At 47.4% G+C, this 21,933-nt stretch overlaps 1 protein-coding gene across 3 annotated transcripts in view; it reads right to left on the bottom strand.

The window, feature by feature from the left end:
* Positions 1-21,933, bottom strand: part of Slo (calcium-activated potassium channel slo) — a 206,247-nt gene that overhangs the window by 88,886 nt on the left and 95,428 nt on the right. For 2 of the 3 annotated variants that reach the window (XM_077682288.1, XM_077682290.1), the window contains exons 2-3: positions 14,782-14,843; positions 12,809-12,826 (exon numbers count right to left, since the gene is read on the bottom strand). In XM_077682288.1, the coding sequence (XP_077538414.1) occupies positions 12,809-12,826; positions 14,782-14,843 (80 nt within the window). The remainder of the gene's footprint in view (positions 1-12,808; positions 12,827-14,781; positions 14,844-21,933) is intronic. The other variant, XM_077682289.1, reaches the window with a different exon arrangement.

The following is a 21,933-nucleotide window of genomic DNA, read 5'->3' as shown; positions in this document are numbered from 1 at the left end:
ACCGGGTTTTCATTTCGTCAAAACGGTTGCTTGAAAATCGCGAAAAAGGAACAGTTCTGGATATGACAATACACGCATCGATAATGAAAAAGGAATGCAATAGTATACCTTTATCTCATAAACCACGTATACGTGTGCATTTAGATCATTCTTATATGCTTTTCCTTAGTGCGCGAAAAATCGTCTCATGGGATCGTTCTTCGTTGGCGATTTGGGTCTTCGAAGGTTTGGATCTTCGAAGGACGCACTTTCAGCGAAGGTTGGACGCACTTTTAATAGCGGACCTGTTTAGGCTTTTAGTTGCGCCGTGGAGCGTTAACAGAAAACTATCGTCATCAGCGAAGTGGAGAGGGTGAAAATGCAAGGTCAAAAAGCGTGAGGGAAAGTGGCGAGAAGTCAAGGAGCCCACGAGCAGGAGTTGAGACTGCGCGCCTGAAAGAAAATATGTGGTTAAGGAGGCACCGGGAAGCAAACATGGCACCTTTACGCCGTGAAACCGGCGACCTAACCCCTGGGCCACCCCAAAGGCCCGAGGGGCATGAGGTTAACAGCGGCGGGGAACAATAACATGTGTAGCCAAATGAAAAAAAAAAAAAAAAAAAGATTGTGTTGGCACGCAGTGCGCAACACCTACAGGAAAAACAGGCCAGATAGGAATTTTTACAAGTATTAGAGCCAGTAGAATTAGAGCCAATGGGCTAATTTTGAAGCGGGGAAAAAAATAAACCTAAAAACGAATTGAGGCGCCCATGGCGTGCAAAAACCACTCCATCTCGTCTCTCTAGGCCGCCTCATTACGAGACGGGAAGGCAAATGCACACATTGGTTTGGTAGGTTGGAAATAAATAATAAAGGAACGAAAAAAGCGATAACCTAACCCCCCAAATTAAGCCAATCAGAAAACAGTTAAAAGACCGCCTCCGCATGAAACAAAAAGAGACGAACCAAGGCGAAAAACGTCTCCCGCTGTCGGAATCTAACCTGGGCCCCTCGCTTTATGAAACTGGCTTCTATCGATTGCGTTCGTGGCGTGATTTCTCACGTGCTGTTCTTCTCGCCAGTTCACGTGCGTTAGCGCCTGCAGTGGGGAGCACAATCGCCGAGTCCGCGCTACAGACGCGAAGCCAATTGCCGCGGGCTCTAGCGCGTGCTAACATCATGGGAGAGATGTGCAAGCCTGTGGACAAAACGATCCGGACCTGCCAGTCGTGGCGAACTTTCAGCGGCAAGTTCAGAAATCCATGTGAGGTGCAACAGCCGGGTGTCTAACGAAGAGGGAAGGGCCGCCAGCTCTGCATTTTCTCCAGCCGTGCACCACTGGTGCAAGCTACGTCATTTTTTTTAACTGTCGCGGTTCTCTCAACTTTCTTCAAGAAGGGATGGCAAATTTTTTAGTAGATAGCTTCTTTCTGTGAACCCTTTCAAGTTCTAACCAAACTTTCTTGGCACAAACTTTTCTTGCAAGCTGAGATCACTCAAACAAACTTTCTTCTTGAAATGCGTGAGCTACAGTTTTGTTTAGCCATAATTTACAGAAAGACGACTTAACTATGATTAACCACAATCCTACATGCTGACCTTGTTTTCGAAGGTACTATAATAATTGTACATGCCAGTCTATAGTTTGACCAGCCACGTCAAATACGCGCAAGAACATGCGAAAAAAAAAATCAGCTGCAGCATGTTTGGAAGCAGCGCGGGCTCGCGGCCTCGTCGACCAAGGAGGCTGAACACACCCCCTTACTCTCCACCTTATGACAATAAATGTTTACTACTACTAGTACTACTACTACTACTGCTACTGCTACTACTACTACTACTACTACTGCTACTACTACTACTACTACTACTACTACTACAACAACTACTACAGCTACTACTGCAGCATGTTCACACAACATGCTGTATGTACAGAATACTGTATGTACAGAATGTATGTGAGTCCCGAAGATTTAATGTCAGACTAAAGATGAAAGACCCAGCGAACAAGACTTCTTGAAGTACGCGTCAAACCGCAGAAGGCAAAAGCAGTTTATCATTCGAATAAATATGATTGACATTAGGTAAAGCAAAGTAAATTTCGAAAAAAACCACAGTCAAAAAGCCTTTCACTTGGGCGTTGTTCGCTGTAGGAATTTCTCGAGAAAGCCGTGCCTGTGGTGTAGTTTGTACGATATTGAAGGCGCTGATGAAGGCTTCAGGTAAGAACGAGAAGGGAGGTGGATGCTTCACTGTGCAGGCGTCCACGGGTACGCGGCAAACACCAACAAACACAACACACAAGCATGCCTTTAGGAGACTTCAAAGAGCAGTCGTGAAGTGTGCAAGCGAACCTTCGTCAATGGCCCCGACACGCTGCCGCTCCTGAGTTGCTTCGCAGATTTTTTTTTAAAAAGGAACAAAATGAAGTTTACAGAAATAAAATAAATACTCCTTCGTTTTCACTTTCCCCAAATATGCAAGGAAAAGCTCATTCAGAAAAGGCGAAACCATTTTTCGCACCGGTCTGCTGCAGCATAAGAGCCGACCAACCGGTCAGACAACTGTTGCGTATTCGGAAGGCGCTCCCAGAAACTGAAAGGACAGTCCAATTTCCTTGATGTTTAAATTTCAGAAAGTCTCGATAAATTCTGAGAGCGAATAAAAATGCGCCGTCTGCTCAAAGCAAAGCGCAATGCGTATAAACGTTGACAGAAACGGGAAGCTGATGTATGCGGCTAAGATGGATTGAGTGACATAATGATGGCTGCGCTCAAAAGCTTCGGTGACTTTTAGTGGTTATAGAAAAGGCGAAAACAACCAATGAACGTGGCAACCAAGTTTAGGTGAGATTAACGGCGGCACATGCGCAGAAGAATTACTTCTAGCCTTTTCCGGTGCGAATTGTCACCGAAACGGGGAGGGGGAGCGCCTGTCCTTCATACGGCACAGAGGCATCTGCAGCTGCTCCACTCCAAGCAGGGCAGCGCGTGTAGCGTGTCAGCGACAAACTGTGAGCGGCAGTCGAGTCCCCATCGGGCACGCCCTGCCGGAGAGCAGGTTCGGTTCAAGGCTTCGCTCGAAGGCTTCACGACTGCTCGGCGTAGCGTGCGGATGGCACTGCGCCGGTGGCTAAGTAGGCACGGTGCGGGTGAGGAGGTAGGACTCCGGAGTGCTCTGTGTGGCCGAAACCGGCGCATAAGCAGCGCGCCAATACTTCGGGGATCCGACGAGGCAGGCTGTACTTACTGTGTGTCACTGTGAGACATGTTTTCGGTGACGGAGAAAAACAGATATTCACCAAAACGTTCTGCTCTTTTCTCGCACTTAATTCTAGGCACAAGCAAGGAGCCCTCTTTCGAACTCGGGATTACAAACTTGCTGCCGAGGTTTCAGTAGACACGAGTGACACTAAGCTCATCCAGGTATTGGGAGAACGGCACTCGTTCATGCGAAGCGCAGCCGCAAATGAAACCAATAGCAACTCCGTTTATACAAGCGCCAGCGCCCTTGTCGTAATCACTTTTTTAAAAAATATGCTGGGCTCCACGAGCTCCACGAATTGCGTTGAGAACTGCCTTTCCTCAGTGCGCCAGGCGCTGTGCACCAGAAGGACGCAGTCGCATTCAGAGTTTTTTGTTGCACCAGCTTACATGAGTGAACTTCTCCGTCCCTAAGCGCTCTACCTGGTTAACATTACCGTCTTTTTCCTGTCGCCTTCCTCCTCCATCACTGCTGTATGGAGCAAGTAGTTAGCTAGGGAGAAAGCAACCCGTCACAAAATTTGCGCTACGCTATTTTATAGCGCGGTTGCTACAAGCCCAACAGCTGCAGCTTAGCTGGTTGACTGCATCACAAGAAAAAATATCGTGCGCTGACTCGTTCTTGCGTATGAGAATCCACACTGCCGCAATAATGTTTCGTGCATTTTCTCAGCTTTTGTTTCATAGGTTCACGACCTATAAACATAATTAACGCTCATGCTATAGAGCTGAAAGTAGTCGCAGCTCGAAAATGCTTCATTGCTATTAAGTGGCGGAACAGCCATCGCAATTATTGAAAGCACAAGGAAAGAATAAAAACACCATGGCTGATGTTATAAAGTGGCATACTTACTGGTATCTTTGTTGTTTTTCGTTACTGATAGTGCCGCAAAGAAAAGAGTGCGGGTAAAAAGAAGAAAAGTATTAAGGGAGACAGACAGAGGCAAAGCAATTTCTCTCGCTCAAGTTTTTTTTTTTTTTTGGCTTGCAAACACTTTGGCCAGCGGGCAAAGGGCTCTGAAAATCTGGCAGTCTCTATACCCATTGGGGGCACCATTCACGCGACGCACCTGTATACCGCTAAGAATGCACTTTATTCGGCCAAGCCAACGAACAAGAGCCGATTTAGCTGGGTGCTGTTCTGTGGGTCAGGAAAAAGTTTGGGCCGCTCAATACGACTGTAAACGAATGCGTAGCTCCTGCCGCCCCTGTGTATATCGATAGGCCATTAACTGTTACGCAACCTACGCACAGGTACACTTAATACTCATACACTTTATTTGTATACAATATAAACTGACGCCCTACCGTACGCTGACGCATATACTGATTTACGTATACGGCGGATTTAAAGATTGTGTTTTTCTTATTATTTTGGGGAACATCATAACCGGGTCACACGACGTTAGTTCGACGGACTCCTTAGTTAGGCTCATTTATCATCAACCCTCCTTGCAAAATGGCCATGTGAAGAGCGTTCTGACGGCCTTACTGTGCAGTCATTCCTTCGAATTGGCCAGCTATCTATTTTATGAAAATTTGTTTCATTATGAAGGCTGCGTCGTTGCTACTTCTAAGTCGTCACAGAGAGATGAAATGCTTTCTTTACTCGCTGCATTCTGCGAAAAAGAAATAGGGGTTGTGCTAAGGTAGTTCCTTTTACGAACTTCCGAGGATACAGCAACCGTAGATACAGTAATATAAGTTTTTTTTATATACTTTGCCTATTCGACTAAGCTTAATAGTGACTTTCGGCGACCGCGTTGAATTGAAGGATTGAAGTCTATTTCGAACGAAGACGAGTCTGTTAGTTGCCTCAAGCCGGAATTTTTTGACATTGATGTTTGGGGTAGCCAGATGGCTGAAGTACATACGAGTCGGCCTCCATTATCTCCAGTAAATCTAGCGGTAATAAGTACTTTCGAAAACTTGTGTGTAACCCTTTTGTTAACTAAATTATCCTGGAGATTATTCCTTCCCTTAATGGTGACCTGACTTCGTAAGGGAAAGAACGTAGCATGCTTGTGATGTAGCCCCCTCCGACTTCCTGGCCGGTTTTTCATACTATTAATGCACTCAATATTAATGTGCTATTATTGCTATCGATTCACTCAAAGAGCGCAATATCACATACTGCACGAAAGTGCCCGTTCTTTAGTTACATTTATTCTTACTCCCTTTTTTGTATCTACCAACACTTATCAGCTACAACTAAAACTAAACAACAACACGCAACATTAACTCTTCCCTTCCCATAACGCGGCGCGGAGAACGTTCATTTGTTAGCGCGGAGCCTTGTATAGTTCTCTGAAAACTTTTCGTGGCCGCATTTTGCTTTTCGCGCCCAGCGATCTTTATTCAGCGCGGTGCGTGTAATTTTATCTGACCCGAATCGAACCGCGCCAGCCGCAGCAGCTACATTAGAGGAGGGGGGGGGTGGGGGGGGGTGGCGGGGGGTAATGGCTGGGCGGCCCCGTGCGCGCTCCCGTCGCCTACTATATTTGCAGCGTGCCAGCATGCCGCGGTCATTCAGGAGCTCCCCTCCGTTGCATCGGAGAGAAACCCGCGAAGACTACGCGTAGACTCCGGTGGCTCGGATCACGGATAAAGTGCTTCTTCCTTTGTGCGTTCCCGATCTGCGGCTCCGGGAGAGCAACACGAGGCGAGGCGGAAAAATGGACTGCAGCTGCCCCGTTTCGCCCCCACCGCTGTTTGTGTATGTGCGCGAGTGGTATTTTTACGTGCGCTCTTTGACAAGCACATATGCAGCTACCATTTGCAACATTTCCGCCAGTGGTCCCTTAAAAACTGGAAATCGCTTGAAGAGACCGCGGAGAAAAAAAAAATGCAACTTGGGTTTACAGCCGAGCCCGCTTATACCGAACACATCGCGAAACTGAAATCAGTTCGTTATATCCGCTTTTCGCTTTATCTGGACACAAAATCTATGTATACAAATGGTAACGGGAAACGATGATTTGTTCGTTGTAGCCTCTATTTAGTTAAAACCGGGTTCTATATAAGCGGGCTATACTGTATACGGAAGGTCGCCACTGCAGGGATAACAAGGACACCAATTTCGATGCAAACCTCAAACAATTAGGCTAAATAAAACAAAACCTTTGCCACTTTCCCGTACCGCCCCAATGAAGTCACAGGGACTATTCTGTGTCTTTGATGGCTGCCGTCAAAAGGTGCTGCCAATTTACGTGACTGTGAAATTGTGCTGGGGCCTGTGGTTCTAGATCGGATCGCTTGAATGCTAGCAAGAAGGTTTCCTATTGGTTGTTCTGTCCTCGTACCCTGCAATGACGTCACCTCTGACGTTGCGCTTTGCGAAATTTGACCATCAGATTATAAGGCGCGCCGTAGTGGAGGCTTCCAGATTAATATAGAACCCCCCCGGGGACCTTTAACCTGCACTCAAACCACGATACACGGGGGTTTTCCTTTTCACCTCCATCTGAAGAGCAGCCACCGTGGCCCGTATCGAACCCGCGTCCTAGGACTGAGCAGCACAATGCCTTAGCCACTGCGCCACCACCGCGGCGGACGCTTTGTGAAACTTGAGGCTTCATCAATTTAGTCATCTTTCTTTAGTGAAAGCAACGTCCTTTAGGTGTCGGAATCATGTTGTACTCACTTTACTCATCGTCAAAGTCGGATACAAGAAAGATTTAAAAAGATTCCTGACGGAAAAACGAATGAGCGCTACAAACTCGTCGTGCGAAATGGCGCAGAACAAATTCGGCCTTGCGCGTCATCGTGGCAAAAAAGAAATGCCGAATAGGTGGGGCTAAAAGGGAAAGAATGAAGCCGAAAGCGGACTGGGGAAAATTAACTTGACGGGCACCAGAGTCGCCGCAGCGTGTCCGATATCGATCCAAACAGCATATGCGCCGCCTCACGTTCTGTACACAACACTCGTAACGACGGAAAGCGAAGTGGCCCTTAGCTACGAACGGCACTACGAGGGAGAGAAAAAAGTGGGGAAACGGCCAAGGCCACTCATTTATAGTGAAGTGGGCGAAAAGGAAACAAAATAGCGTGAGGACATGCGTTAAAGCGTCGTAAAAAGAGCCAAACTGCTGATACGCACGCCTGGTTGGTTACTTGGTATATCTGTCGCAACATGTCGCGCCCTGCCTCAGCCCTCCCCTCTTCCCTACCTAATTTTTTTTACGGGGCAAGCGACACAATCTTCTCGTGGGCTATGCATGCATATCCTATAAGGAGTTGTACAAGTGGGTTAGGATGGGGCCTGACTCAGAATTTCTGTCCGCGGGCTGGAACAACTACGCAATAGCGGCGGAGTTATGAGTTGTGTCCATTTCAAAAACGTCCGTTTCGCACCCCTTTCAATCGTGGCGTACTTCGGGTGGCGGGATCTCTGATATGCACAGAAAGTGACGTCCCGTCTTTCTTCTTTGGCGTCACAACCTGTCGCCTACCTTCACTCAATCAGCGCTGGCTCAGAATGGACACTTTGAAACGGACATACAAAAACAAAACTCAGCATTTTGCACCAGAAACGAGTTTTTTAGGTAGCCTCCAGTTTTAGCTCAACTATCTATAGTTCCCGTAGTAATGGCCGTAATCGCTCATAAATTACTCAGGGTAAAAATGTACCACCGATTTCTCTTATTATCTTGAAAAATTAATGCTCCCGCGAGTCTGCTTTTCTCAAGCGAAGAGCCGCGGAAATCTCGCCAGGAGAATTTTCCGCTGGTCCCTTTAGGGCCAATCCGTGAGGGGAACTTTCTTGCTAATATATTCGACTTTTCATGCGGCGCGTGCGTAGCGTTTTCGTGTTGAAAACAAGTGTGAACTTACTGTTGCATCATGTCGTGAGGGCCGCTGAACAGCAAGCGGAAGAGAGGGGGAAAAAAGCCGCACCATTATAAACTTGCTCTGGCTGCTAGACGCAGGAATCCGTTCCAGGCGAACAAGCTGGCATGTCTCGGGATTTACGCATTAAGCGAGGCGCGCATTGAGCGCGATTACAAGTGGGCTATAACGGGAAATAACGGCATTAAGCAGTAAGCTCAAACGAACTAGATTGTTAACTTTAGACGTACCGCAGAACGGTGCGACCAACGTTCCGATAGATGGACGTATGATCACCAAGGTGGGGGTCTTTCATGTGTACGTAGTGTAGGAAATGGAAGAAATGGTTCTTCACACACACAAAAAAAAAGCGTATCTAGCGTCTCTTTAGACTCACATTCAAGACCACCTGATTCTTTCTTGGTGACGTCACTACGCGATCATTTAGAAGCCGTCTCTCGGAAGAGCGCAGCCGGCGTAACGAAGACGAAACCACCCATGGAAACATCGGCCACACCACCTCACTGCATAGCTGCCGGTTCAGCCAATTTTACTGCGGTCACTTCAAGCCTTCTTGCTTAACGGGTCTCCACAGGGAGCTTACTTAGATTTCATGCAGCAGCTTTATGTTCCTGAATAACTGAAAACTTTAACCTTAGCTCTTGGACCGTTAAAGCGAAGGTGGAAGGCACTTATGCGCACATAGCCTAAATATGTATACGTTGTTAACGCGCTTGGCAATGCATACTTACTGTATGTTTTCACGGCTTGTGATGACAATGAGGGTGCGCAAGAAAGTGAGGGATTAAGAAGAAAAAGGGAGAGAGATGTCGGATTGTGCGATCAGTCAGTGGCAGCGCAAGGCGTACTGCTCGCCTTTTAAAACAACAAGTAACGACTGCGGAAGTTAAGACACCGGTTGTCAACAAGACAAGCAAAAAAGCGAAACTGTTCAAATGCGAGAAACAGTCGCAAACCTGTTAAGTGCGCGTTAGTTATATTATGTACACTCCACGCTCATTGACACACATAATCACAGCAGTTCTTTGTTTTCTTGGTCAATTAGGGAAGTCAATGAACTCCTTGGGCGCAGCCTAATTGGAGGTCCCAAACAAAACAAAACAATCGCAAATTAGGCTTCTAGTAGAATAGATTTAGTAGATAACTGAACCCAAGCCTATTAGTCTTGGCTGGGTTCGAATATGCCGTGCAAGTAGTCCGAACGAGACATGATTCAAACCAGGCGGGTAGAAGAAAAAAAGACGCTCGTCACATGGTACCTGCTACTGAACCGAAGAAAGGCGGCCAATAGGGCAGTCATAAAGAGGCAGAAGATAAGGTCGGCCACGGGATTTGGCCAATCGAGAAAGGGCCGGAAACCAAAGTGAGCGGGAACAGAAGAGAGCAAGAAGCCGGCGTCACTAAACAGCACCTACTGGGCATCTTGTGCGCTGACACCGGTGTTCTCTGCCTACGCAAAATGCCCACCACTTCAAAAAACATCTCTCTCAATGCGAAATAAAAGGTACACTATTAAAAAGCGTCGTACGCACTAACTACCATGCAGAAAACAACAATGCACAGGTACCGTGACCACAACTACGAGTAATAAGCGTCAATGCATTGCCCCGCACAGCGACGTTTCTAGCGGGGCACTGAACTAGGCTGGACCTCCTCGGTGCTCGCCAAGCTATATGCAGCGGGCGTCATTTTTTTATCCTCTTTCTCCCGCCCGCTGACACCAGCTTGTGTTGTCACTGCTCAGCAACATTCAAGGAGTCGAAGTGGGAAAACATTTATGCACTCAGATACGAACCCGCGAACGCGGAAACCGCGACATGTTCTCGCGCATCGCATCGGCGCGACACGCCGCAGAGAGGGCGCGAATTTTTGCCGTGCTACGCGCCCAGCAGTGGGTATATTTTAGAGGGCTAGTCGCATCGCGCCTGTTCATTCGTTTGCATGGAAAAACACAAAGACGCTTCGTTTCATAGCGCTGCGAGAGGCGCTACACCCACTTTGATACAACCATCTGCGTTAGTCCACGTTGTAGAGCCGTCACGCAGCGTAAACGTACTAGGCGTTGTAGCTTAGCGCAGAATTTTCTGATCTATTCAACTCGGCCTTCAGCCGAAGCAACTGCTGCACGTCGGCGACAGCTACCAAGGAACTGCTGCCGCCAGCGCTTTCATCGAGATAAATGAAGACCGTTTGCAGTAGCTATGTGTTGAGCCTTTCGAAAACCCTTAGCAGCGTTTAATGCCGATGCGATGCGCAAGTCATTAGCAAAAGAAAGATAAGAAGGGCGACTTGTTCAAGAGTCCGAGCCAAGAGAATCTCGCGTCCCCATTTTGACGCTCCAACTTGGCAACTATGCGGCGCAGCGGGCTGTACGCAGATGGGGGCTTCTTTAGAAAGTCACCTGCTACCATCACAACGCTGCCAGATGACCCTAAAGTAAAAAGCTGAAAAGTACCGTTGATCCTAGCCCTGGGGCGTCTTGCAGTCTTATATCACATGTGTATAGTAAGAACCCGTATTTCGAAATAGGCGGTGCCGAGGACACTCACTTGACAGTAACAATTTTTCTTTAACTCCACGGACACGCGCCCATGTCAGGGCGGTTTGTTTTTCACCAGTTTGTGTGGGTGTGTGTGTGTGGATCACGCAACGCAAATGGAAGGTGAAGTGAGCGACGCTGCGGAATTTAAAGCGTCCCGGCGAACAAACTACAAGCCGAGAGAGCGAATCAGCTGTAGCGCATCGTTGCTGACAGCTGGGTTCGCCATATGGGCCTTGATAACGCTAGTGAACCGAAATGAGGTTCACTCTACAACAAATAAACAAAACAGGGTATTATTTAGCCTCAGATGCTAATTGAAAATCAAGGGAGAGAGATATTGCGTACGGAGAGCTGCGAATCGCCGATACCTCGAACGTACGGAATAAAGGAACAGTGGCTAATGCAAGTTCGTTTCAGAATTTACAATGCTTTATCTGTAACTACGCGGAATTCCGAATCACGGAAACACTAACACAAAGTCATGAGAAGGACATGATTGGAAATTATAAGATGTTGAGTTTGAAGTGTTGTTTCAGGAGATTGGGTTTTGGCTAAAATTACTTACGTCTTAATAACGCACACAGAGCATTTCAACTAAATTCAGAATAAAGTGAGACTGATGCGAGATAGCGAGATCACGCCTGAGTGAATATGAGTCATAGGTACTGAATTGAACAGTTATAATATTTTGAGACCTATCGAGAGATGCCAACAAATAAAGACATGAAACAAGTATTCGTCTCGATAGTTTTATCTTCTTTTTGTTTCGGCCACATATTTACTTGAATGATTGACAACTTTGACAAACGCTGTACGCTTTCATTTCACATAATTGCTTTAGCACCTCCGTTATTTTTGGTAAACCACTCTTACGTACAGTAGTCTCAGTATGACGACATTCGTTTTCTCCTGAGTTTGCCAGGACAATAAATGTGCATGAGAACGCTTCCTTCGGGCTAAAATGACGCGAGGTCACGTCAAAAAACCGGCAAGACAAGCGGCTCAAATCCCCTACACTATCAGCAGTCCTTCGACGCAACATAGCTCGGAGCAGCTCTTACCCGCCTCTCCCAAGCAAAGGTGGAGGGTCAATAATCTAATAAGAAAACCTGCAATTGCCTTTAAAGGAGCCATGAAGACAATATACAAGTTGGGTTTATTAGAAAGACTGCTTAGTCCCGATAACAATAATACCAATATCATCGCAATCTTCGAACAAATAACGGAGATATTAAAGAAAACGTGTGAAGCAGTCGCGACCACCTAGCCAATTTCCCGCAACTTTTCTATGACGTCACGGAACCTTGTTTGTGCGATTGGCGGCCGCCTAACTGACCTATCGCGACGACACATGACTAGACGTCTGTAATGGGGCCTCTAGTTCCATTTGACCGCATCACTTGAATGCTAACGCGCTGTTAACGCACTGAAAATTATGTTTTATTGTTGGCCCGTATGACGTCATTCTTGATCATAACACGTCGCTGTGGCGCAAAATTTGAAAGTTTTTAAATACCTCTTGCTTTTTTTTCGTTAAAAAACATCTTTTGCGGCTCTAATGGAGCTGAGTGAGATACTGAACCCTAGTTCTTTCAAATTAAACGAAGTTGTATTTTCTCTTCATGGCTCCTTTAACAACACATCACAACACTGTAAAGCGGACGGAGAAAGCGTCAAGCTGACGCAATGTTCGAGGACTACCCAGACTAACATTTTTTTGAAGTGCGCTGAAATTACGAAAGGCGAAGAAAGCGGGCGGCAGGCGACGATTAGAGTGTAACTGCCAATGTGCTCAGTTTGCGATAAAACAAAAGCTGGCATTTGCGCTATGTGCGTGGTACGGAGGCGTGTTTCTCTGAAGCTGGGACTCTTGAGCTTACTTCCTTCAAATCACTTCGTCGCCAGGTTGCATCAACGTGCAGTGCACGTTAGGACTCGCGTAGGCGCGAAAAAAACCAGGAAGTTTCGCCAAGAAAAACAGTACGGGTCAGCGCTAGACTTTACTGCGGAACTTCCCGGAGAAAATTTCTCGCCTACGCGTCATCTTCGGTCACATAAATGGACTCAAACACAATGCATAGCTCGACACTAGGTGACTGGGCAGAGAATTCCATGAAGTGACTGCAAGCATTGTCGCGCAGCACAGCTGCCACACAGACAGGACCGGTATACTTACTGCTTACTGGCTCCAGTTCTTTGCAGCACAAGGAAATATAAACGCCACCATGTCAATACCTTCCACAAATGGCAGAGCGAAACACAGCGCAAGAGTAGTGTGCCTGCTAAAGCTTTCACCCGGTTCATCGACTTCTTACGAGAGCAGAAAAAAAATCAAAACGAAGAAGAACTATTTGCCGTGGTCACAGCGGACATACCCGAAGCCTGACGCGCGTCAGTCACCATTGCGTGCGGAGAATAAGTTACGCGATGGGTGCGAAATAAGCTGGACACGCGAAACGTCGGACAGGAACTATTCAAGGGCAGCCTTACTCTTGACTGGTTGAGGCAGAACAGTGGTGAAGTATTTAGTGAGAACAGCACCGTTATATTTTGCTGTAGGTCGAAGTCTTCATGGATCAGTGCATGGCTGAGATAATTAAATAGAACCGTAAAATATCATCTTTTTCAAAGAGGTCTTGATCCGTTAAGATGAAAGTTTTGCACTTGCACGCGAGGCATGGTCGGAGCCTTTCTGGTGTCAGCCGCAGACACCGCTCGCTCAACGAAGGAACTGATCAGAAAAGGAGTTGAGCATGTTGGGAAAGATGCAATGCGGACCATTGGAATAGGCGAGGAACCCTAGTGCTACGCTTAGGCCATCTGCTATCTAGCGTAAAATTTTAACTCGATAGGCTAGAAAAGCCAAGCATACGTTATCATCCCGGTGCTTAGACGCTGCGATGCAGTTAGGCTGCGTGTTATAATTCCGCCAGTATGAAAAATGTGCTAGGCCGCCGAATACGTCTAACAAGAACGCACAGGTGCACAGAAGCTGCAAGATTGTCTGTGGTTGCTGCGAACGAACGTTGCGGCACTGTCCCCTGTAAGAAGTCTGCTAAGTAGCATCCTGCTTTACCTAGTGCCTTGTCTTTATTTCGTAGAGCCTATATCCTCATAAGAATGTGGCGGAAAACCTTCCATATCATATAGATCAGCTTTTTTTCTGCATCTAAGAGCGCTTTTGTGTCTAATTATTATGCTCTGCTTGATAAATAATGTTTTGAGCTCTAATATGCTCGACAAATAAATACGGCCTGCTATTTGCCCAGATTGGGTAATAGCCAAGCAGAATGTTTTTGACTTCGACATATGGTCATTATCAATAATTTTTGCGGAGAGCCCCACGGAGGAAGCAATTGGTGTGCAGCGGAAATCACAACGACCTTCTACCTCTGCCAAGCCAGAGCGATAGTTGTTCTTCCAATTATTACTAGCGGTCTTATTCGCAGTGCAATGACTCGGAAGTGCCGGTCGCCAAAAGCTGTTAGTGGCACAACGAAGGTAACAACGCTCCTACACGCTGCAGAGAACAGTCTTTGTACGCATCGAACGTAACAGGAGCGAAGCCTAGGCTTTCAGCACAGCATGCACACAATTTCCCCTCTCCGAAAGGATGGAAAAAAAATGTTCGGGTAACTTTGGATGTGGCAGTCCCGAAAAGGCAAGGTTAAACAAGAAAAGCTTTTCTGTTTACAAAACCGACTACTCTTGCTTTTGACAAATATTCAAGTGTCTGTTGCGACAGCCCGAGGCGACAGAACAGCCTTTTGATTAAATTATCCACTCTTATGCTACCACGTGCTATGGCTACATATCTTTTTTTCCAAACTTGCGCAATGTTGACGACACTCTCGATTCTGAAATAAACGGGGGGAAATAAAAGTGAAAAATATCGCAAGTGCCCGTAACGCAAGCGGTAAGGCACTTTGGCATCTAAGAAAAACGCGGCACATTAGACTTCGCCCGTGGTTGTGGTAATTACTAATCCAACTCATCGAGGGTGGGCACCAGAAAATCACCGCGGTGACATCAGCGCAGCTCAGAGTTTTCTCTGAGCTGCGCTGGTAAAGAAGTACGCCCGGACACAATGAAGCATAGCAACCTCATTAGAATGAGGTTTAAAACAAGAACAAGAATGCTCCTACTCACCTCGAAGCGTCAATGAAGTATATTATAAGAGATGCTATGCTTAACAGGAACACCAGGACTACCTGCAGAGAGAGAGAGAGAGAGAGAGAGAGAGAGAGAGAGAAACAATATTTAGTTTCGGAGCCTTGAGGTCGCAGCACAATCGTACATTCGCGATAAGGTAAGCAAAATGAGCATGAAGAATCGACAATGCAACGATAAAAAAAAATCCTTCCTCGTGTCGTCATTTGCCTCAATAGACGGAACCAACTATCAAACTATAATCTTCAGCCGCGTTACGCTCTTAGGCTTAATAGGTGCTGAAAAAAATACCACGAGATGCGTTAAAAACACAAGCAGAGACTTCCGTGCCGGTGAGCAGCGAAACTATTGCGGAAAAAGTGCCGCTACACACCAATAAAAAAAAAAAAACAACACACACATTAGTGATAACACAAGAGTAAGAAATTGTCTAGGAAAATGTCAGTCACCGCGTTCATAAGACGGGAATAGTGCTAATAACACTAGATTCATATCTCTTTCACGACCACAAAAAATCAAAGAACGTAAAAAAAAATCCAAGCTGAGAAAATGTTCCCCTGTAGTGACGTGCTTTCGGTGTAGTTTTTTTTTTCTTTTTTTTTTTTTGCTCTTGTTTCATATCGATGAATGCGTACCAAACGCCAATCATCTATACGAACCGCCGCTTTTCAGATGGCGGCGAAAAGCAAAATCGTCCGTGTGTAGAGATTTAGGTGCGCGTTGAAGATCCCCACGTGGTCTAAATTAATCCGTAGCCCTCCACTACGGCTGCCTCATAGCCCTAGTGTTCCTTCGGCGCGTTAAACCACACAAATTTTGAATTCGCGTGCAAAAAATAAAAAATAAAAAATAACGCAAAATGAACTGTTTTTTTATTTTATCAGTAAAAGTAAAACTGCACATGACTAGCGGCCTCACAAGTGCCGCCTTGTCAACCACATCAAATAAACATAATTGGAGGGATCTTTGACGTTACTCATAAAAGCCTCCCCCCCCCCTCCCCCAAAAAAAAGGGGGGCGCACGCCATTGGGTAACTTCATCGACGCGCATTTTGGCGCAGTGTGATACACATTTATGCTGCAGCCTCCTCAAAGCAGACAGCCGGTGGAGTATGCATGGTAGCGTAGGCCCCCCATATTTGCTGCTCTCATCTGAGGGAGACACAAATTCTAGGACACCGAAACACTTCTCGTGATAGTGAATGCCCAGTCATTAGTGTTCAATGACGGAGCGGGTATGGCGGATTTGCTCTCTTCACCGCGTTCCGACGCTCGGGGAACCGGCGCCAAGTTGTCGTGCAGCGAACACGTGTCACAGCTGCTGTGCAGGTAGGCGGCTCGGAGAGAGGCTAAGAGTAAACTTTATTGGGCCAATATAGATGCACGTGGGCCGATTCCTAATTTCAGGATCGCGTTGGAGCCTGCTGACTCCCAGGCGCCTTCCACCTTCCGCAACTGAGTGTCGCGGCTGGAGCTGACCAGTTCGCTCCCCTCCTTGTGCGTCTCAGCGCATGGGCTTTCCTGATTTGCGGCCAGTGTACCGAGCCCCGAGTCGCCCCTTTCTTGACCCTGGCTGGCTGGACGTCTCCGACCGTATGAAAGTTCGCAAGGATAACGTCCTTCCCTTATTGAAATTTCTGGCCTAGGGATGGCCGCTTTTGAATCACCTGCATCGGTGGACATTGCTGGCTTTGCCGCAATTTATTTTGTGGGGGACGACATATTCGCCGCTGACAGCCTCAGAACATCGCAGCTGCTGCTGCACCGTAACAGATGACGTTTCGGAGAAGAGTGTTGTGACCAATGACAGCGTTGCGTCGAACTACCCTGTCATGAACTAAAGCCTCTCAGAACGATAACCATGCACATGTGCTTGCTGGGTCTAGGAAACCTTGCAAAGGCCTCCCTCCCACCATTATTTAATGGCTAAATTCTTCTAAATGGTTCCAAATCAGCAGCGATGCCTGTGCGGTACCTAAGCAGCCTGTAAAATATATATTGCAGGTGTATTCAAGGCGATGAAAGCACAAATGTGAACACTAGCGCATACGGGTGGTCACAGCATCCAAAGCCGCCGACATGCGTGTACTCGTTTTTTTTTTTTATTTCCAGCTCTGCAGACACCAGTAAGGGGGGATGGTGGCTCCGCATTCGACGGGAAAGGCCAATTCCGCAAACCTCCATGAATAATTCTTCACTTTTTAATTGCTTTTAAATCTTGCGTGGAAAAAAAAACCACGCAGTTTCATTTCGGTAGGAAATGAGTTGTGGGCGAGTGTTTAATACTCCCTCTTCGGAAGAAGCCTTTGTTATGAAAGAGGCGTCATCGGTGGCGAGGAGGGAGTAACGGGCACTGGCGAGTAAATCGTCGCCTCTGGAAGGAAAACCCGGGATCCTAGCCATTAACAGCTTCGCGGAAAAAACGTTCGCGTATCTGCTTGTTTTGCGGCAGATTATGTTCAAAAACAATCGCATTTCTGCTGCTGTCAAGGAACCCCCACATTTTTAAGGTCAGTTCACGGTTTGGTATACGCAGGCTACCCGAGAATTCATATGCAGGTTCAACTTGGTGCCTTAGCGGACACCCGTGCCATGCACCTCCCGCACCGCTCGGTGGCTCGACTAGCGTGACAGTCTCCTAACAAGAGCAATTGCGCCCGATACACGAAGCTGTTTGCTGCGCGACCGGGTAAGCCCTGCCCCTGCGCATTTAGTGGTACGCGGGACTACGTCTAATGCCATCCCGGGTGACGCCGGCGTCTATATACGGCACGATGTCGTTCAACACGAAGGCCAGTCGTTCCTTTGAAGACTTTACAGTCACCTGCTGGCTTTAAGATGGGATGGATTCCCTCCAGTGATTCCGATGCAATCTCTTTTCTCGGAGCTACTCTTTTTCTTTTCTTCGGGTGACAGAGAGGCGGACCTAGCAAACAAGACTCTTTAAAACGAGTCCGCTTCTTAACGTCATCCTCGGCAAAGGCATGTCCCCTACTTCAGAGATGTTTTCGAAAGCGACCGGCGATTTCTTTGGAGCGCCGGCGTTCACCGCGGCCCCCCTCGCTCGCGCTCGAGCATCCGTCCAAGAAGGCCATTATACGGCAACAAGACAGAGTGCGCCGCGCGCGCCCGGTGTTTTCGCGCGGGTCCGCCGGTGCGGCCCCGTTTCGGAGGAATCGACCTGCAGCAGCAGCAGCAGCGCGGCCCGGGCCGCGATAAGTCCGGAACGCTGCCGTGCGTATAGGTGGTTAGCCACGTCGAGCCGGCACACGCGCGCCTGCAGGAGTGTCGGCTGCTGCGCAGGACGTCTGCCACGGCGCGTATTATCGACGTTTCCCTTCTCTTTCGCTGTTTTTTTTTTTCTCGGAGTCGCGAACACACGCGCGAAAGGCGCGGCGGCAGCCTAATGGCGCTGGATTCGCAAAATATCGCCGAAACTGGGTCAGACTCCGGCGAAACGCACATTTCTCGAGACTCGCGCGCGCCGCGCGTTAATGATGAGCGCAGAACAAACAACAGCGCGCGGCATTAGCATGGCGCGCGAGGAGTGCGTCGCTCCACTTTCAACGCATCCATGTCCCATTAATACGGGCGTCGCGCCCCTCATTTATATTTGTCATCCGTGAGGGCCTCAGTTTTTTCTGCCCCCTTTTATTATTATGACTTGCTCGGGGAATAACGAGTGCTGCATTAGCGGGCCCCAGCCCCTTTGTCACGCTTAAAAGACCGGTAACGGAAACGTTTTTTGCGCCGCCACCCGCGCCTGAATCGTATCGGAGGTATCAGGGGCGGAACGCTCGGGCCTGTCGCGCAGCTGTCGCAGTTCGCACCACCTCTTCAAGTTTGTATTTCCGTGCACGATAAGTTCGGGATGCCGGACGTTAATAACGACGGCTCGTGTACGTACACCTCCGGTTGTCTCTTGAGAAGGATGTTCTTATATTTCCGACGCGGGATAGAGATTATCTGAGACAATAAGAAAAAAAAAAGAGTTGCGCTAAAGCACCGGGTAATAAGAAACATGAGATAGGGACGAAACGCTTTTATGTGGGTTTGGGGGGTTTAAACCTGCGCCTCTTTATTTCGGTTATTTCGACATGGGCGCGCCCACCAAATCTCTGAACCAAACGATCTGCGCCAGATAAGTTACATGATTTTTTTTTTTCGCCTTTCCCGTTTCTCCTGTTTTATGCACGAAATAAGTGAACGTCATACTTTCTTCCACTCACCGCTTACATCACGCCTTTGTGATCCCTTTCTAGTAAAAGTTATACATTTCTCTCTAGGTGTCATGATAAGTTTGGAGTTTGCGATCCTGATGAACCTGCTTGGGCACATGTATTAAACGCACCGTGCAACACATCTGATAAGCGCTTTCACTATTTCCTTCGCGTTCGGAAACACTGCGAGAGCTAGTTATCGCCAGCACGGAGCGGCGCTGCCTGATTTGATCGTCGCAGCAGATACGCCTTCCGTTTCTGCTTTGCTTTGGGGCTTTCTTTTTAATCGAATGCGTTCATTGCTGCGACTGAAGGAAAGCCGGCCAATAGCCACTTAGTCGCTGTAAAGACGTAATTCGAGCGGTCAAATAACCCCAAGACCGGGAGAGAGAGAGAAACATCTTTCCAGCATTTTCAAAGATATCGTAATTTTTGGCTGAGGTACTTTGCGACCCTATAATATACGCACTAGATGTGTTGGTTGACTATGTTCTGCAAGCATTTAAGATTTCGAAAAAAGACCGGTTAATTCTTCTGTCATAGGAATCAGTAAAACACGAAAGTGAAATGTGCAGCGAAATCTGCAGCTGAGCATGATTTGAGGGTCGGCGGCTGTCTTGTGGGTGTGCTTGGTGAGCAACGTTATGCTGGCGGGTCGCTCCGGCAAAGGTGCACTGGCGTCATTTCCGTGTCGGATATGACGTCACAGAAATCTTGGTGTATCCCGGCATGAAACACTTTCGTGTTAAAATATAAAACACGAAAACGAACAACCCTCAGTATAACGTACTCTTTAGTACTAAAGGTTGCTTCCCCGCACGGAGGCCCTGTGTGCAGGGGTGCACACTTTACAGGCCACTTGTTTCGTTGTACTGGCGTCACTTCCGTGGCGGATATGACGTAAGTCTTTGTGAATCCCGGAACAAAACACTTTCGTGTTAAAAAGTTTCGAACAGTGTTGCAGGGTCCCACTTAGTGAACTTACAATTTTAGGAGCATAGCTGCCTTTACGTAGCGGCACTGAGCTCGGTAATATCAACTCAAGCAATATTGCATCATTTGTGGTGATGATTTACAAAATAATTGTGTGGTATAAGAAAATTTTACTGCTCCTTATCACCCGTTATGGTCTTCGCGTGTACTGAAATGCCGTTAGCAGTAACTAATCCACCTTAATTTTTTTTTATTGCGTACATGCGTGAAGAAATTTAGCAATAGGTCGTAACTTCTCAGTATCGAACCAACGCCTCATACCAAGGTAAAGTGAACGCTCGAATCACGGCCCTGTTATCACAATATTAAAAGGAAGGTTCCTTTAACCTGAAGTAGTCGGTGCGGCGCTGTCTACCAAACTCAAGCGTAAAATACGCTTGTACTAAAATATACATAGCCTAGAAAGTTGCAGTGAATGCAGTTGCCCAGATAGGCAAATTGTTAAGTCATCGGGCACGTAATACGGGGGCATGGGCTCGGTCCCCACTCTGGTCGCGTGTTTTTCCCCACTAGTCGAAAAGGTTAACTTCACTAAGGAAACAGTCAAACTGTTCCCTTATGCTTTCCTTCACGTTCTAGACAGCTGGCTTGAAATACATGACTGAAGCTACTCTTCTTTTTCCTTCTTCGTCTCGCGTTGCTCTGATGTTCTGTAATCGCACTGTATCTGGGTTGAGAGGGACCTTCATTGTGAAAAAAATAAGAAACACGATATAAAAAAGGAGCCGCCCACAGTATTTCGTTCTGATGTTTAGTTCTTCCCCAAAAAAGTTCAAATTCTGTCTTTAAAACAGTGCATATGTAAAATGTTTCCCCTACAGGACGTAAATAATAAGCCGCGAAGGTTTTCTCTTTTTTTAGTCGCCGAGAGCTGGCTTCGGTAATTGGTCAGGCTACTGCTCTAATGGATAAACGAGCAAAACGCGTGGTAGGCAGGTGTATTAATTTAGATCACGCCTGTTTGCCCTCACGATGCTTCGCCCATGTTAACCGAAACGTGCACCCCGTGTATCAGCGAGCTGGATTGCCGCAAAAATGTATTTCCCCGTCATACGCACCCACAAACACGTATAGAACGACTTCCCCGCCATTGTGAGCCTGGCGCCGAAGGAATGCTTCCACGGTTGGCGCTTTTATCGTTGGCGAGGGGCCTTCGGATGGGAGAGAAACGACGGAGCCATTTCATCCGCCGGGCGCAGCAGCATTAGGGAAAGCGATTGGCTCCAGAAGCCTCGATCAGCGCCTGCCACATGAGCCAATGCGAAGTCATGACACGTAACACGGCGTTGCCGCCGACAGGAGGGTGGACACGAGAGCTTCGTGGCCGGCTGAGCGCGGCCGGGTGGTGCTTCCCCCTACAGAGGGCAAAGCTCCCTGGTGGTGTAGACATTACAGTGGCTTCCATTAACAGTGAATGAGGACCTTTGGGAAGCAGATAACGTCAGTCACAGAGACATGGCGAGAAGAAAATCGACTTGGCGGCAAAAAAATGAAATGATATAAAATAAAATGTCACGAAGGCCGCTTGTGGGCTTTTCATACTTGTCGGTTATGGCGAGCCGGCCAGTCCACATTGGGTTTTTTTTTTTTTTCGTCTTCTGATTCTATCCACGGCGCGGCATTGCCGGGGTGGCAGAAACTATTTGATTCGCAATGAAACCGCTAAAAATTGTATCAACAATGGTGTTCAGACCGCAGAAAAGCCAGCTAGCGTTTTCGCGCATCAAGACCCTGAACACTGATGTTTAATCGAGCGGCTCTCTCAGAACTGATATAACGAGGAAGCAGCAATATTTTATTGTAAGTACGGAAAATGGGGTGCATGTCCTGTAGACGTGTTTTGCGAGCTTATTCTAGATTTCCGATTTTTCTTACTGGTGATTACCTGGAATAGGCGGGTCGCAGAAAGCCAGCTTTT

The sequence above is a fragment of the Haemaphysalis longicornis genome, unplaced genomic scaffold, assembly GCF_048455015.1.
Source record: "Haemaphysalis longicornis isolate Haplotype H1 unplaced genomic scaffold, Haemaphysalis longicornis Haplotype H1 scaffold_1, whole genome shotgun sequence".
NCBI classification, from domain to species: Eukaryota; Metazoa; Arthropoda; class Arachnida; order Ixodida; family Ixodidae; genus Haemaphysalis; species Haemaphysalis longicornis.
Note: the sequence above shows the minus strand (reverse complement) of the source record. Positions and strands in the feature narration are given on the sequence as shown.